General features: G+C 31.1%; 1 protein-coding gene and 1 long non-coding RNA gene across 8 annotated transcripts in view; one reads left to right on the plus strand and one right to left on the minus strand.

Moving 5' to 3' along the window:
• Positions 1–6675: 6675 nt before the first annotated feature.
• LOC134714635 (uveal autoantigen with coiled-coil domains and ankyrin repeats protein-like) overlaps positions 6676–19293 on the plus strand; it is a 40263-nt gene continuing 27645 nt past the window's right edge. For 2 of the 7 annotated variants that reach the window (XM_063576059.1, XM_063576049.1), the window contains exon 1: positions 18553–18707. In XM_063576059.1, the coding sequence (XP_063432129.1) occupies positions 18695–18707 (13 nt within the window). In that variant the 5' untranslated portion in view covers positions 18553–18694. Of the gene's footprint in view, positions 6855–11944; positions 11963–14740; positions 14756–18551; positions 18708–19293 lie in introns of those variants that run through there. The other 5 variants (XM_063576078.1, XM_063576086.1, XM_063576095.1 and 2 more) reach the window with 5 other exon arrangements.
• On the minus strand, positions 8059–9682 carry LOC134706594 (uncharacterized). Its single transcript, XR_010105637.1, has 3 exons — positions 9567–9682; positions 8684–8775; positions 8059–8222 (listed from the first exon to the last, which is right to left on the minus strand). It is a non-coding gene; the product is annotated as an uncharacterized LOC134706594 (long non-coding RNA).

A 19293-nucleotide genomic window follows, 5' to 3' on the forward strand; every position in this document is an offset into this window, starting at 1 on the left:
CTGTATTTTCTTTTTAAAGCATAATATATTTGGTACACTATTTAGGTATAATACCTTGTTTATTTGAAATATGGTCCTTTTTCATCAAAGAAATACTTTAAAATTCAGAAAAATTATGATAATTAGATTGGAGTTAGTTTTATTGTTATAAATTTTTGAAACTGTACTTGAAAATAAAGAAAAATTATGATAAATAGAATGGAGTCAGATTTATTTTCAAATTTTTGAATTTGTAACCTTAAAAAATTGTCTGCTATACCAAGGATTCTAACTATACAAATCCTTGGCTATACTAATAAATCATGATATAAATAATATTATATCTAAGTATAATCTTAAGATATGGAATAAAAGTATAATCTAAAAAATATAAATACTTGGACAAATAATCAAAATAATGGGTGAAAACTGTTAGCTTTACTTCAAAGCCAAAAGTGTAGTAGTATATACAAGAATCCTTACTTAAGTACGCCGTGCCACTGTACTTCCACTTATACCCTTTGCTGAGGTTGAAGATGCGTGGTTTAGTGCCCTTACAGACATAGATCAGATTAATACCAAAAAATGACTCTGATTCTTGCCTTAAATAAAAATTCTGGCCGTATCTGGATTGAAAACAATAGTCTTGTCCACGTTTTTGCTATTAAAAACGAAAATTTCCAACATAATTATTTCATGCTGGGTGTGTCCTTTATGTCTCTATTTGTCGACCGTCATTCACAACTTCGTCATTTCAGACACTTTCGTAGTCTTTGATGGGTTTGGAACCCCTCACTTCGGTTCCTAAGTCATGTTGAGTCCCCTGAGTGATGGAGTGATTGTATAATGTTTGTGCTACAGTGTGTGATTTGATTTAGTGCTGTTGTATAATCTGTGTTATATTATGCTTGCTGGAATCTACAGTTGAATTTGTGTTATAAAATTAATTTACAAAAATTTGTTTGAATTTCTTTCAAATTTATTTTGTTTAAAAAAAACCACCAGAATTCATACAGATGCAAAATTATTACTTGTTCTATTAAATAAATAAAACTGGTCAATTAACAGTTGATTAAAAAAATGTTTGTACAGTATAATCCTTTGTTTGCACAAGTTTTCCTCCTATTCCCACATGAAATTTTAACTTTTCTTACAAGATTTATAAAAAGTGGGAATAGAGGGAATGAACCCTACGCACATGATCTATCTTGAAGTTCATGTGTCAGCCAATCAAAATCAGTCTCTGATCAGAATAACCTTGACATTTTGTTTAATACTACAAGGCAACCGTGAAATCATTGTAATTTCCAAAGAATTCCAACTGAAATGTAATATCACGTTTATTGTGTACTCTTGTACTACGTACTACTACTACAGATTATGATTGTGGTTCCTTTATTTTAGAATTCTGCCTGTTTCTGCTTTGGCATAAACATATCAAAACTAAAATAAATAAAAAACTGACCTCCGAGGAAAATTCTAAACGGAAAGTCCCTTATCAAATGGCAAAATCAAAAGTTCAAACACATCAAACGAATGGATAATAACTGTTATATTCCTGACTTGGTACAGGCATTTTCTTATGAATAAAATGGTCTTTTTATAGCTAGCTTAACCTCTCTTGTATGACAGTCGCATCAAATTCCGTAATATTGACAACAATGTATGAAAAAAAAATAATAGGTAAAATGTCACAAACAGGGGTACAGCAGTCAACATTGTGTTTTAATCTTAATCACTATAAATACAAACGAATATCTATCAAAGAAGCACAAAAAGGCATACAGGCAAAAGCATATCAGCAACAAAAAAGACAAGCATACTCAAATTTTACAAAAGCACAATAACTGGATGTAAAAAGTAGAGAGCCACATCATATGTATCAAAAAAACACAAAAAGGTATATAGTGAGAGCGGGATGTATAAGTACAGAGCCACGTCACATGCACCAAAGAAATACAAAAAGGCACACAGACAAAGCAAACTGACTAAAATGAAAATGAAAAACAAGAATACTAAAACCACCATAGAACAGTAATTTATTCTTCTATGAATACTTAAAAAGGTCTTTGATTATTGCAGTATTAAGAATAATTATAATTGATAGAACAGTAAAACTTTTAAAATAAGAAGAAAATTACTTCAAAACATGTATTCATCATGATAATGTCGACTAAGATGAATGTGTGCAGTCGTATATTTATATAATTCAATGTTTGAATAGTTATTAAAGGTACCAGGATTATGATTTAGGACGACAGGCGCGCGTTTCGTTTACATAAGACTCATCAATGACGCTCATATCAAAATATTTATAAAGCCAAACAAGTACAAAGTCAAAGAGCATTGAAGTCTTTTGTTGCAGATTTTGTCCAGTCTTTATTTCGCACACAGCGTCAATATCTCATAAAATTATGAATGGAATTGGGAATGTGTCATAGAGACAACAACCCGACTAAAGAGCAGAAAACACACGAAGGCTATAAATGGGTTTTCAATACAGCGAGAAATTTGGACAAAAATGTGTACTAGTACAGTGACAATGGACGTCATACTAAACTCTTAAAAATATAAATAAACTAAAAGTAAATGTCCTACAAGACTAACAAAGGCCAGAGTCTCCTGACTTTGGACAGGCGCAAAAATGCAACAAAAAAAAAACACTTTTTAAATAGTACTGGTAGCTAAATATAAAAAGGTACAAGCCTTGTTGATAAATTCCGTATCAACTTTAATTCACAAATAAAACATGATGGTCTTGATGTATTGATTCTGCGTACTGACGTTGTTAGCAACGTGTTATGTTGTTCTTTTAGTTCTCTTTGTTCAATTATTAATATTACTTTTACTGTTTGGTTTGTTTTATGTGATATCCATTTGACGTGACTCAGTACTTATACACCCCGTCAATGTGTTTGTGTTATCTGTCATTTTTGCTGGTGTATTTTGTATATGCAACTTTTTGTGTTTATTTGGTTCTTATATCGTGACTCTGTACTTTTAACGATCCCGTCATTATGTTATTGTTCTATTATACATGTCATTATGGTATTGTGCTATAAAAAAAATTAACAATACTTTAAATGACAAACGACAAAATTAGTTTACTCGCGTAGTGGTATTAACCATATGTGGATTCTTAAAAAGTAAAGAACTTCTGGATAATTTTAAATCTCGGTCTATTTTTGAAATTATTTCTAACATATCTTTTGATTTTTAACCCTGCATACCACCATTCCCCATGTGAAATTATAATTGTTTCAAATATACATTGAACAACAAAATTTCTTCCAATGTGACGTTTACATTTTCGGACGCCAAAAATAAATGTTTTTTTTTTAATTTGATAGATGGTTTTTGTTGTGCTTTTTTTTAAATGTTTATTTGTTTTGAGATTGTAACACAGTGATGACTTCTGTAATCATATTTTGACTATTTTACCTACTATGTCTGTTTTGTTCACGAATCGTTATAAATATAACGGAATTTAATCCGACTGTCATACAAGTAAGAGGCTATAAAACCAGGTTCAATCCACCATTTTCTACATTTGAAAATGACTGTACCAAGTAAGGAATATGACAGTTGTTGTCCATTCGTTTGATGTGTTTTATCATTTGATATTGCCGTTTAATAATAAGGGACTTTCTGTTTTTAATTTTCATCGGAATTCAGTATTTTTGTGATTTTACTTTTTAACATCCATTTAAAATTTATCTGAAGCCATTAAAGGAACATATTTTTTACATATACGCCTTACAGGATACTTTCACGGGAATATAGTTAACGGACATATTTCATAAGTTGTCGTTGACAGGTCTAAATAATGTCTTTTTTTTTATAACTGTATCTAGTTTACTGCATTAAAAGCACGGTAAACTTACTGGTTCTAATAAATGTTTTAGATAAATAAATGTATATGAAATAATTTGTAAAGGTCATAAAGCTGTCTTGGGTGTAGACATTTTTTCATCAAACAACTAACTTTTTGTGTTTATAAGAACTTTTGAACTAATTTAAATTTGGAAATTTTTCATAAACTTCGCTCTGGAACTCTATCTTGAATGCAGCAGTGTTCTTCTAGTCATAATTAATTTCTGATCAAATAACTTTGAAGGTTTAACTGCAAGACAACCGTGAAAGCGTGAAACCTTTAAGTACACTCACGGAGCTATGAATAAAAGTAAAGATTGGATGAAGTTTTGTAAAATGGCTCTGGCGGGAAATAAATTCAAGGGAAATCATCCATATTACTATTAGAACGACCTTTTTGTTCTGTGTACAAGACGACTTATTTGTACTCTATACTTGTAAAGATCAATTATTCCACTTAATGTTTACATGGGAATTAATACTCATATGCAACCCTGCTTTACTAACCTTTAGCATGTATTGCATATACATATATGTTGATCAATTCAATTGGATATGTCTTTAATACATAGGTACGACTTACATAGGTACGCCTTACAGCAAGGGAATGCATTAACCGATACTACATAGTTCATAAGTTTTCGTTCACAGTTCTGATTTCGTAACAATATTTCATGCAATAACACATTGAAGTAACGAAATTGCCCAGTGGCTCGAGATAAATGTTTAACATAAATAATTGTAAAGGAAAATATTTTTTTATGGTCGAATACTGGATGTTCTTGAAAGACAATAATGTACCATAGATGTTGTGGTCGTTTTTTTGGCTTCGTTTTACAAAAATGACTGGCTGCTAATAGCCAATTATTACTTCGTTTTTCTGTGTTTCTTAATATTCGAAACAAAAACAAAAATTATTCTTTATTTGTTTTGTCTTAATTGTAGAAAATTCCCCTTAAAGGCACTCTGCATGGAAACATTAAAAATATTTTGTTAGTATAATGATTACGAAATGCCATAATTGCCAATGAAAATCATGGCCCTGGTTATTAGTTCACAAATCAGAGGCGTAGAGATATTATTTCATCTATCGCTTACCCTGTCTTTGAAACCCTCTAAATTAAGACGGAGATAGGCCCATGTCTGATAAATTTTGAAATGGTTGCAACCAGAGGTCAAAAACTATTCCTGTACTGATAGCGGCCTTGATTAGTGTTCATTTTATATTCACTTATACACACGCAGCTCAGTCCTGAACTAAGTAGTTTTCTTAATTTCTCATTGAGTCATTCAAGAATGACTAAAACACAAAGGTTCCAACTAAATAAGGCAAAATATTTCGCTATTCGTCATATGGCTTCTAAAATTACTTCGTGTTTATCTATTCCTTGCGTTCTATTGTTTGGGTGTTAGTGTTCTCGAAGAAGATAAACAGACATGTGCTTAGGAAGTACGGAATTTATTAATGGAAATAACACTGACTATCAAGTTTTTGATTAGCAAAAAAAGGATTGAGTGCTTAACTGCAAAATTGTTATAAATACGGATTATTTTACCTCCAGAGGTCTTATCACAAGGAAGCAGATCTTTGAACATTTATCCAATTACTTTTTTTTTCTTTTTTTTTCCTGAATTTTAATGATAAAATTATAAATTCAGGAGACAATTCGTACTTAACCGATGTTAAATCTGGTTAATTGTTAAAGAACAGTCAAAACCAAACTAAAGCTGAGCGAATTACATACACGTTAAAATGAGCAAGAGTGGGGCGTCGACAGGTAATCATCTCCAGAGTAAGCATGCATTCACTGACTCGTATTTTGTTCATCTGATGAGTTAATCCTTTTTCGACCGATTTTTATAGTTCGTTCTTATGTTGTACTGGTATACCACTGTCCCAGGTTAGGGGATTGGGATCCCGCTATTATGAATAACCTCGCCACATTACTTATGCATGTGCCTGTCCTAAGTCAAGAGCCTGTCGGATACAGTGGTTGTCGTTTGTTTATCTGTTTCATATTTGTTTCTCGTTCATATTTTTATATAAATTAGGCCGTTAGCTTTCTCGTTTGACTTGTTTTACATTGTCATATCGGGGTCTTTTATAACTGACTATGTGGTAAAAACAGTGGTATGGGCTTAGCACATTGTTGAAGGCCGTACGGTGACCTTTAGTTGTTAATGTCTGTGTCATTTTGGTCTCTTGTGGACAGTTGTCTCATTGGCAATCATACCACATCTTCAGTTTATATTACTGGAGATGCGAATCTAAACTTCTCAGTCTATATGGTTGATCGAAAATTTATGTCACAGTAATAAAATAGAAAACAATAGTTTAACTTATAATTAATTTCAGAATGTAACTTTAAACAAAAATGAAAGAAAAATAATAGCAATTGCATTAATGTTATTGAAATAGAAAATACAAAGCTATAGTCTAAGAATAAATAAGCACAATGAACTTCAAATTATAATAAATTATACAAGTTCATGTATAATCCCTTTTCTTTATTTCAATATTCGAATAAAAATGTAATATTAACCAAGGATTTGTAAAGTGAGACTCTCACTATACAAATCCTTGTATTAACTAATTGAATGAGTCTAATAATAAGCTGAAAAAAATACATAATTGTCGTAGGCCTACAAGTTATTTTTCAGTTGAAATGAATATCTGTATAGTGTATACTGCAAACTATATTTTGTTGTGTCTGCTATCTGTGGTGTAGTTTCGTCGAAAATGAACTTCAGAAGAGAAATTTTGACTGTTGGGACGAAATCGGAAAAGTGGCGAGAACACTGATTTGTCTGAATTCCCGCCATAATTACTTCCCCTACAGGAAGTATCTTTTCCTTCCCAACCATGTCAACAAAGTCAAAGTGCAGGTGCTTTATGTGTGTCTGACGAACCGATAGAAAATAACTCCCCACATGTTTTATCCTTATAAGCAATAAAAATATCTGAAAAGATGACATCCAAAGAAACCAAAGAAAACATGAAGGTAACAATAATGCAGCAGTCGCCAGCAGTATACGTGTTAGTGTTAGATAATTTATACATGACACGAAAATTCACATAATTTGCTTTGAATATGGTCAAGTGACCAATCTGTTCATCTGAAAGATACATTATAAATGGATAAACCCTTTTAGATTATGTTGTTTGGTCTGTGTTTCATGTACAAGCCTAGATCTTCTTCCTTATGCTATCCCAGCAGGCACTCAACGTTGATTCAACGTTGAAACAAGGTTGTTTCTCAACGTTGAAACAATGTCAAATTTATGTTTGATTTTGAAAATTGGAATTAACGTTGTCATTTCAACGTTGAAGTTTCAACATCCATTCAACGTTGATTCAAGGTTGAATAGTAGTTGAATGTATAGTAATGAAATTTATTATAAAGCTACAAACACCACATTTTTTACCTGCTTTCCAAATTTTTGCTGTTGTTAGATGGTAAACAGACAGTGTTGGTGTACATGTTTGTTTTTCCCTCTCACCAATACACATATGAACAAAATAGATAAGTTAAATGGAAGACATCTAAATAAATACATCAACTGTTACTTTGAACAATTTTTGGTGCTTGTACAAAGTCAAAAATCTAGACCATAAATGTCATATCTTAAAATCCTGTTGGCAGAAGGAATAGCTAAAATGATTGTGTGTGTCCACTTGTATTTAACGATAACTATAGACATAATTATCTATTTAATATACAAGTGGACACCTATAATTTTTGATATATTCTTACTTGTAGTTTTTCTTGTTGTGAATAGCTATAGAAAGACAAATCATTCAATGAATTTGCAGAGTTTGCATAAAAACTAAGACATGCACTTTATTCCCTGACACCACAGAAAGGAAAGAAGATGTTGAATAGTTCTAAACAATTCTCACAAGTTCAAAGTAGTTTTTATTAAACGACCAACCAATGTTAAACCCTTCTTGAAAGTAGTATATATATATCTATGAAGAGTGAAGACATTATTAGATCCAATGAGTATTCAGGATTATCACAATATTTACGAAAATAAGAACATGCTGCATGACTGCTAACCAGACAACTGTCCACAAAAAACAAAGGTCCTTGATTATATATACATATATGTTATATAACCCTCATAAACCTTTACATTAATACTTATTTACTCAGGAACAATAATATCAAAAATAGTAATACAATGATATTTCTTTTACAAGATTTATTTTATAAATTCATTTGTTATATTTGTCTCTTTTTGTCCTGATTGCACGTCATCATTCTTCCACCACCTCAGGATCTTTCAGCGGTAAATTTTAAGCAGGAGAGGTCTTCAGATATGTATTTCCAAGTGACATCTTTTTACTCTTGCAGTATATCTAAACTCTGGAAAAAATCAGATTATATATATAATAAATATAAATTGTATGTCCTGAAAAGATATTTTAAATTTGAGCCACTTTCAATTTGTTTCTAGAAGCATTGAAAATAAATAAAACCATAATGACGAAGCACATATTGTAATAATATAATCATTAAAAAAAAATATATACATTAATGTTTACTATTAGTATTTTTTTGTTAATGAAGAAGCTTCAACCTGAGTTTTGTAAGACTGAGGGTTTCACTATGTTATTGTTAACGATGAAAACACTTTACCTAAGTAAGACATTTTTTTTTATTGATGACTGCACACAATTCCATTAACATAAAATAAAGAACTTTACTAGAATAACTTAGATATAAAGACAAACATAATATGGTATGTAAGGTAAACAAAATTAGAATAAATAAAAGATTAATCTTTGAACACAAATGGTATATAGCTATACAGACGAAAAACCTACCTTTGATGATTTTAAAGACTGGAATTCCCAATACTGAATTTTAATTTTGCTCCACTTGATGCCTTTTAGTCATTGATCTGTTTGACAAGCTTCTGTAAAATAAATAATACATGTTAATGATATCAGATAATGGACTGCTATAACATTCAAAACCAGGTTACGTACACATTAATGTAAACATGCATTTCTCATATTACACAGAGTTAGAGATCACCTGTAGATCAGTAAAGGCTCAGACTGACTTGTTTTTGTAAAAATAAAACAATAAAAGTATCACCATTCCTAGTCCAAATAATGATGACTTTTGGCATGGCTATTTTATTTTTTTTCTGGGACGCCGTCGTAGGAAGGCGTCCCAGAAAAAAAATAAAATAGCCTTGCCAGACGTCATAATTATTTGGACTACACTATTCCATGATCATTCAAATTCAATACTTTGTTGTCCAGTTAAAATTCATTGTTTAACATGATCGTCAAAAAGTATGTGGTTTACCAAGCCTTTAAGTTAAACTAAAAGAACTGCATATATATAGTATAACGTAAATATGTTGGGGAATATTTACCTGAGCAAAATAATGTAAACACTTGCTTATCCCCCCCTTTTTCTTATGTGAATCTTTATAAAGCATAATAATTGTAACAATCTTTACCTAAACTTTAAAATGAAACTAAATATGCTTTCCACACTAAATGCTCTAAGAAATAGTATTATTGGAGGAAATTATATATGAAATTCCATGTGTTCTGGTCTGTTTTCCAGTCTGGAATACAATGTTGACGTTATAATTTTCTCTAATTGTGCAATATGATACCAATTCAGAGTTTCTAAACGCAATTCATAAATATAACAAACCGTGATAGCCACATGCAAACATCTACATACCATAAATATACGTGATAAACGGGAAGTTTCTCTTTCGACTTCGTCCTTTGTTGTTCTTTTTCAAATACAGGAAAGGTGCGTGTTTGAATAATGCGCATGGGCAATCTAACTTCCTGTTCAAATCCCGCGAAAATATGAAAGAAAAAAATCGCGATCATTGTTGATAATCAACTATTTTAAATTTCTTTACATGTTATCTTTATGTTCAAATTAAAGTTATGTGAAATAAAATTAATAAATTATATTTCTTATTCCCTAGAAATTAAGTATCAAACGACTTACCTCCCCCTTTTCTCATACCGTCACAGTGACGCAAAACTCAAGTTGAAATAGTGACCAATAGTTAATAGTGATTATACTATACTGTTTTGTGAAACCCAAAACTCTTTTTCATTCTTTTCTTTATAAATATATACTTCTACAGTTATGCAGCATATATTGCCTTCTTATAATGATTTGTTTTTTATATAGGCCTACTATGAGTAAATAAGTTAACGTTGATTCAATGTTGAATCAACGTTCCAATTACAACGTTGAAATGATCAACGTTAATTCAACGTTGAATAGGGGTTTATTCCTCAACGTTGAAAATGTTACGTTGTTTCAACGTTGAATATACGTTGATCACATTTCAACCTCATTTCAACGTTTATTAAACGTTGAGTGCCTGCTGGGTATGTCTTTAAAAACGGAACTACATGCGACAAATTAATTCAGAATAAAATGATGTATACCAGCCTCCACATACACATCATTTGCATAAATAAAATTCCCAAGAATGCATACATAATACTAGTCCAAATAATTATGACGTCTGGCAAGGCTATTTTAATTTTTTTCTGGGACGCCTTCCTACAAGCGTCCCAGATTTTTTTTTTAAATAGCCTTGCCAGACATCATAATTATTTGGACTAACATAATACATGTACAACAAATCATGTATGTACATGTATAATCCTAACAGTATTTCTCAAGTTATGTTTTTTTTTTTTTTAAATCTAAATAAAGCTTGATAAAGATAAGAATGCTTCTTTCTGTAGCATTATTGGAGGAATAAAAGCATTGTTTTATGTGTGGAGTGTGAGTGTCATTTTTGCATATATTTGAATCAATTAATGACAGCAGGCACACATGTCTGCCTTGGATAATGTACACTCAACAATTTGTATTCCAAACATGTACGTTTTTATACAAATAAATATTTACTCATTGACCATGCATTATTGTAAACCACACTGATATTCGACTTACTGTTCTATGTATCAAAGGACCCTATCATACATCAAAGAGACACTGTTCTGTGTATGAAAGGATCCTATCATACATGAAAGAGACATGTACCTAACAACACAAGATACTAAAATCAAATTAGATGCTGACAAAACGGTCTTCAACCCTGCTGTGGAGTTGTGCTCCTTGATTATGTGAAAAAGTCCATACTGGAAGGGTTCCTACACATTTTAAATTGTATGTTGCATTTTTTGTTGAAAACTGTTCTCATTGTTGAAGGTGGTAAGGTCAGTTATATTTGTTAATTAGTACACATGTTTGTCATTTGGACTTGTGGAGAGTTTTCTCATTCACAATCATACAACATCTAATTTTTATATTAAATTTTTTTTTTAAAAACCATCTTCATCTCTTCCCTGCCTCCCAACAAATGTGAAAATAAGGATATGTGTTTATGATGAAAAATACATTTTAAGACAACTATTCACCAGGGTCCAACTGACAGGAATTTCAGGATTTCTTTATAAATGAACATGTACATGTATGATTGCAAATACAACAATTTAACAAGAGTTCAAATAATGTGGACTAATAACAATTAAAGGATACATAAAGCCTTTAAAAAATATTGCTTGCATTTATTGCAATTTTGTTAATTTTTGACTATATTGCGATATCATTTTTTTTTGCGATTTTGAGAAGAATCCTGTTTCATTCATATAAAAAAAAATGTGAGTTTAAATTATTGGGATTATAAGCCTGTCACAATTTTCACAATGATAAAAACATCTCAATAACTTCTGAAATTTATTCAGATAGACATGAAGACTAATAAACATCTAATCCTTAAATTTCTCTTTGACAAAAAAAAGAAATGCCTACCTACCTACCCACTGTCTCCATGTTTGGGTAGGGTTTTGGAAAACCAAAATATTTTTAAGTGTGGCCTACATCTGATAAATAAGTGATAAAAGTGAAAAGAACCACAAGCTCAGAGTGAGTTAGGGTGAAATGAGGAGACTGTAGAGGTATAGTTAATGGAGAAAAATCAGAAGAAAATTGATTATTAGATTTTTTTGGAAAAGTATCATATTCTAATTTCTTGAACTTTTGTTTAAAGTTTCTTTTTGAATTATTTTGCAAACAAGGAGGATGTTGAAGTTAACGTAAGTATGAACATATGGGGCTTGTAAATTTTTGACTTGGTTTGCATAATTCATTTCTACACAATGTAAAAATGTATATATAATATACTCAATATAGTATGTTTTATTTTTACAAACTGTCATTTATAAAACAACTTTTGTCAAGTATAGAGTCATACTATCAATTTGTTATCACATTATACCATCATACCATAAATCTATCATAAACATGTTATCTCATTACAGTTTAACAATAAATTGTTATCACATTACACAGTCATACTATAAACACATAATCACAAAACACAGTCATCCCTTAAACCTGTTTTTACATTACAGACATACCATAATTTTCTTACCACATTACAAAGTCAAACCATAATTTTCTTATCACACTACAGTTATTCCATAAACTTGTTATCACATTACACAGTCATACCATGAACCTGTTATCACATCACACAGTCATACTATCAACCTGTTAACACATAAGTCATAATATCAATCTGTTATCACATAACAGTCATACTATCAATCTGTTATCACATAACACAGTCATACTTAAAACCTGTTATCACATAACACAGTCATACTTAAAACCTGTTATCACATCACAAGTAATACTTAAAACCTGTTATCAAATAACAGCAGTCTGATAACAGTCATACTATCAACCTGTTATCACATCACACAGTCATACTGTCAACCTGTTATCACATCACACAGTCATACTATCAACCTGTTATCACATAACAGTCATACTATCAACATGTTATCACATCACACAGTCATACTATCAACCTGTTATCACATATCAGTCATACTATCAACCTGTTACCACATAACAGTCATACTATCAACCTGTTACCACATAACAGTCATACTATCAACCTGTTATCACATAACAGTCATACTGTCAACCTGTTATCACATCACACAATCATACTATTAACCTGTTATCACATGACACAGTCATACCATAAACTTGTTATCACATCACACAGTCATACTATCAACCTGTTATCACATCACACAGTCATACTATCAACCTGTTATCACATCACACAGTCATACTGTCAACATGTTATCACATCACACAGTCATACCATCAACCTTTTATCACATCACTCAGTCATACTATCAACCTGTTATCACATCACACAGTCATACTATCAACCTGTTACCACATAACAGTCATACTATCAACCTGTTATCACATCACTCAGTCATACTATCAACCTGTTACCGTATAGTGGGTTATTTTCGCGGGGTGCAAATTTTCGCTTATTTTCGTGGATAGAACAAAATAAGTTCCGCCAAATTAAAGGTATACATAGAAAGGTATGAATACAAGTTTTTAATCCGCCAAAATAATAATCGCCAAAATATTTTGTATACCTTGTTCAATGAAAATCGCAAAATTTTACACCGGCGAAAATAACCCCGCTATACGGTATCACATTACACAGTCATACCATTAACCTGTTATCACATTATACAGTCATGCCATAAACTTGTTATCACATCACACAGTCATACTTAAAACCTGTTATCACATAGCAGTCATACTATAAACCTGTTACCAAATAACAGTCATACTATCAATCTGTTATCACATCACACAATCATACTGTCAACATGTTATCACATCACACAATCATACTATTAACCTGTTATGACATTACACAGTCATACCATAAACTTGTAATCACATCACACAGTCATACTATCAACCTGTTATCACATAAGTCATACTGTCAATCTGTTATCACACAACAGTCATACTATCAATCTGTTATCACATCACAAGTCATACTTAAAACCTGTTATCAAATAACAGCAGTCTAATAACAGTCATACTATCAACCTGTTATCACATCACACAGTCATACTGTCAACATGTTATCACATCACACAGTCATACTATCAACCTGTTATTACATTACACAGTCATACCATAAACCTGTTATCACATTACACAGTCATGCCATAAACTTGTTATCACATCACACAGTCATACTTAAAACCTGTTATCACATAGCAGTCATACTATCAACCTGTTATCATATCATACAGTCATACCAAAAGTTTTAAACCTGTTATCACTTTACACAGTCATACTGTCAAACTGTTATCACATAACGGTCATACTTTCAACCTGTTATCATACCATACAGTCATACCACCAACATGTTATCACATTACACAGTCATGCCATAACTTTTCACATTACACAGTCATACCTTCAACCTGTTATCACATAATAAAGTAGTATTATAAACCTGTTATCTCATGACACAGCTTATATATCTGATGGAACTGGTTTTACGTTACACAGCATACCTGAAACAAAACATTTTATCATATTAATACAGTTTGAATATACCTGCTGAAATATTATACAATGTAACATCACAAAGTCAGTATATGGTAAATGGAGGACAGCTAGATTTACTAACTTTATTGGGATACTAAAGTAAATGGATATAAAGGGATCAGTTGTATAAGGTTGTCATTTTATGAAGGAAAATGTTTGATATAACTCTTCGACAATAAGTACTTACAATGATTTTATAAGAAAAAATTCCAGACTGACCTTTTATGAGGTTTTATGGAATGCAACTTATATACATAACTATATATGTATTATAATGTGGTTGCTTACTTTCCTCTTTAACATAACAGATAAATTAACCTACATTTTGTAGTTTATGTTGTAAAATTGGACTATGATTTTTTCAAATTATGTCTGACATTATACTGATGATTAAAACATTTATTTGTTTTGCCTTTTTGAAGGAGTCTTTCAGTGAAGTAAGTATATGTGAATGATTTACAGTTGATTCACAATATATTTGTTGTACAATTTTAAGCACAACTACAAATTAAAAATCTTAAGAACTGGTCATTAAAGAACCATATTGTTTTGTGACACATGTTGTGTGATGTACAGTTTGTATCACTCAGTTATAAATTGAAAATAATGCATTTCTGTTTGTTGTGTTTGACACTGGATCTTACCTCACCATTTGTTATGCACTATATCACTACAGTAAACGTTGTAAGTTTGTGTATCAGACAGGGTTCATCTCAGTCATGTTATATAGTGAAGTTTGTTTCATGTCTCAAGGTCAAATACCTTAGAAATAATGTAACAATTTCATGTTTGTCTGACAGAGTCAACCTCACAATGGCATTATTTTTATGGTTTATTCAGCAAAATTAAGTTTTTATGATGACATGACCTTTTCAATGACTAATACTTTGAGCAGAAGATCAACTTTTTTATTATTTAGGATTATGTTAGATGTTTATCCTGATCATGACCTTGGCTTTGCCCTTTCTACAATAGTCACAGGTTTGGTTTGGTAAGATACATGAAGTCATAGTCTCATCTAACAACTTGAAATTTAGTAAAACTATTAAATTAAATGTGGGGTATGACTGACACTGAAACAACTCTCTACAAGAGACAATAGGAGTGAGAGTATGGCTTGTTGTCCTATGGACACATACATTTTATTCTGGTTTAAAACCATGATAAGATGTACATGATGTACATGTATATACATGTATCAGAGTGTTTCCCTGGTCTATAAACATCATTTTTATTTTTCATGCTTTATTGATTCACATACTACTATTTAATAGTATTTACGAACTGGATAGGTATTTTTTTTATATATAAATACAGTTAAATCTTTAATTGGCCTTATTAATATATAAGCTTAATTGGCCTTAAGCTAGGTTCACACTGCCGATCAGATCAACTTGATGAACCCGATTGTCCAAATTTCCACGACCAATGTCAAACCAAAATCTTGATCGGGCCTGTTTATGACTTCTACCCGACCGCCATTCGACTGTACACGACCTTTACTTGACAATTCACGCCCCCATCAGGACTCCATCCCAACAACAAAATGAATACTTATTCGATAATTCCGATCCATTCATGATCTTTACACAATGATTGTTGATCTGGCTTGATTGAGTTGATCTGATCGGCAGTGTGAACCTAGCTTTACTGGTATAGACTTTCAATATTATATTCAGTCATAATCATTACACAAACATTTCAACATGTTTCTATTGGTTTTTTTCCCCTATCAAATAAGTTAGGTGGTTGTTGCCTGATGCATATGGATTAGATAACTGGATCTGCTATATTTTTTACAAAAATTTATGATTTTACTTGTCGTCTTCTCTACTGTTTTAATACAACATTTAAGCATGCATTGTTTTCTCATGGAGAAACATCTTTTAAAAAACCTTTTATATTCATCAAGAGGTATTGTTGGAAATAAATGTTAAAATAAATGTGTAGACATAAAATCAGAAAGCATTAACATTTTTAAATAGTTTATTGTTGAAAGTCAGAATACCAAATCCAGATATTTAATTAAGTAAGGGTAGGTGAGGTATAATATAAATAATACAATAGTACCATTGTACTTTACAAAGTACTGTTGTTTAATATATGTAAAAACTTCATCATTTCACTAAAAGGAGGGTAGCTAAGGTTATTTAAGAATTCTGTTTTTTATTTTCATGAGTGAAATTGTATATAGAAGCAAACTTATAGATATTTTGGTAAAATAATGAATGTGAAAGATGTGAGGTACTACATGTATGTTGGATGAGTAAATGTCCTAATTTCATAACTGATGCACCCCTTTTATCCTTTCGTCACTCTATCATTTTAATGTATTAATTTTTGTTTACTGTTGTTGATAAGGACATATTTAGGACCTCATCAGCCTTTTCTTAATTTACTTGATATTAAGATTCAGAGGTAGGTTCTAAAGTAGATTTTGTATTAAGTGATTTATCTATTTACTGATTTGTAATTTTAGAAAGTTTCCTGGAGTCATATTATTTCAGTCTCAAAAGAAGGATGATTTTTTTTTTTGAGAAATACTTCATATTATTTTCTCATGCTTATAATATGCTTAAAATGATCCATTAACACCCCCCCCCCCCCCTTTTTTTGACAATCAATGCATTTGAATGGGAAGATATATATCATACATGCTTGGTCCCTTGCTGTTAAAAAAAATAAGGTTGATTTTAATATCAGGCAAAAGTGACTAAAGCCCTCAAAATCCTAGCTTAAACTATATGATATAGATCATATAGTTGGACCCCCTTTTTATCCTGGGTTTGGGAACCCCCTCTTAATAATAGCTGGATCCATCCTAGGTAAGGTATTGCTTATTGTTTAAAGGAATAATAATTTGAACAACTTTCTTTAAAGAGGTTATTATTTTTTTCCCAAAAAGGGTTGTATTATACGCTGTACTTCCACTACTCTTCCTGAACCTGACTAAGTACCACTGATGAAAGATTGATATCATTCACAATGTTTGTTGTGTGTAATTTTGACATATTTTGATCCAGAATTATTTTCCTTGATTTAATAGCTTGAAAGCAGCTAATATCTGATTTCTCTCCAGTGACTTTAATTAATATCTCTTTTTTTTTTAACTACATAATAATTTTATTCATCAAAATTCAAATATTGCTTGTTATTTAAACCATCAATTAATATCAAAGACTTTGAATCAGGTGGTAAATAGTAGTTTTTGGGTATCATATTTATTCGAATTCACATTTCAGTACTGAAAGGTAATCTTTGCATATATAAATAATTGATAGAATAGAAAATAAGGTTGATGTGTGTCAACGAACAACAACTTGACCTATGAGAAAAAAACAGTTGAAGGTCACCAATGGTTCTTCAATACAGCCAGAATACCCCCCTTCCCATTTCCCTACCCAATGGCAGATTTCAGTTGGCCACATAACAATATAAATGTATTCTAGTTCAGGGAAATGGAGGCCTCATAATAATCAGAAATACATTAATAAATCAAAAAAAATAAACAAAACGCCATTCCTTCCTAAAAATAATTACTTTTGGAGCAACTCGTATGATCCCCGGTTTTTAGTGGTTTTCATACACATGTTGCTTATAGACTTTAGATTTTTCTGAAACATGAATTGAATAATTCAGAGTGCTTTCTTATCATTTTCTGCTGTGGGGAAAATACCAGAATATTTTTTAATAGTTTAGGTTTCATACTTTTTATTTATTATTACGAAGTACCCAAAATTTAAAGCCAGATATATTGAGAAAAAATATACTTAAGTGAGCAAGAAAAATTGCTGGGGTATTTTTTCTATCAATGAAGCAAGGTTTGAAAGTTTACTGTGAACAATTAGAGATAACAAATATTACTGTTTTTAGTCTTACATAGACAGTGTTTGCCCCAGAGGTTTAATGCATGTGAATGCCTCCCCTTCTTTAATTTGGCACCCTTTTTTAAAATTTGAAATGATCTTTTACTTTATTTAAGCTCCTATCCCTCAAAAAAATTATATATAGAAAAAGCAATTTTATGTATGTATAAAAAATGTTTCAGTTTATTTTTGTATGAAGACCTACCTGTGTTCATCCTCTCATTTGCTCTATTCCTCATGTTAATATAGCTCTCACAAATAAGAATTAGGATTATACCCGTTAAAAGTGTAAAGGCTTATATACTGATGTCGTTAACGTCTTAATTTTATTGATCCAATTCGTTCATGCCAAAACAATAGATCCCTCAAACTAATCAGATTAATATTTTGTACTAAAATTTCATTCAAATGCATAATATTTCCGCTACGTCACTGCGTTTCTATTGAATTTCGCTGAAATTTTTCGCAAGTTGAAGAAGTGGTTACAAAGCAACAGAAAGATTCAGCAAAATGTCTAGAAAAGGTAAGCTATTTGAACTATTTTATAAAGTTTTAGATGTATTATTCGCTATTGAAAAATGTACAATTTTACAGTGGTCAGGATTATTGTTACATATGAACAGAGGGAACAATAATAGTAATAATGTTAAGTATGTCAATACCTGAAACTAACTCTAAACTCTAAGAACGGGACAGTCCAAATTACTTTGATCACCTAACCTACTTTGGGATAAACTAGGTGACTGATACAGTTTAATTTGAGTCAAATGATTGTAGGTTTTGACATTTTAGTACATTTGTACTTCAATTCTTCTACTTTTCATCCTATTACCAGCTTTCAAATATTGCATCAATTGGTGTTTTCTTGACCAGTCTAGTGTAGTTTATGGTAAAAATAAAGTTTTCATATATATTTAACCATCTTGAGTTTGGTAGGCATATTTCGAGATTTGCATTTTTGTCCTAGTCGAAGTATTATATAGCATGATATTTTTTGGACTGTGTGTCTGTTTGTCCATCAGTCTGTCCTGCTTCAGGATTAAGTTTTTGGTCAAGGTCCTTTTTAATGAAGTCCAATCAACTTCAAACTTATTTAACATGTTCCCTAT

Source organism: Mytilus trossulus, chromosome 1, assembly GCF_036588685.1.
Source record: "Mytilus trossulus isolate FHL-02 chromosome 1, PNRI_Mtr1.1.1.hap1, whole genome shotgun sequence".
Taxonomy (NCBI): domain Eukaryota; kingdom Metazoa; phylum Mollusca; class Bivalvia; order Mytilida; family Mytilidae; genus Mytilus; species Mytilus trossulus.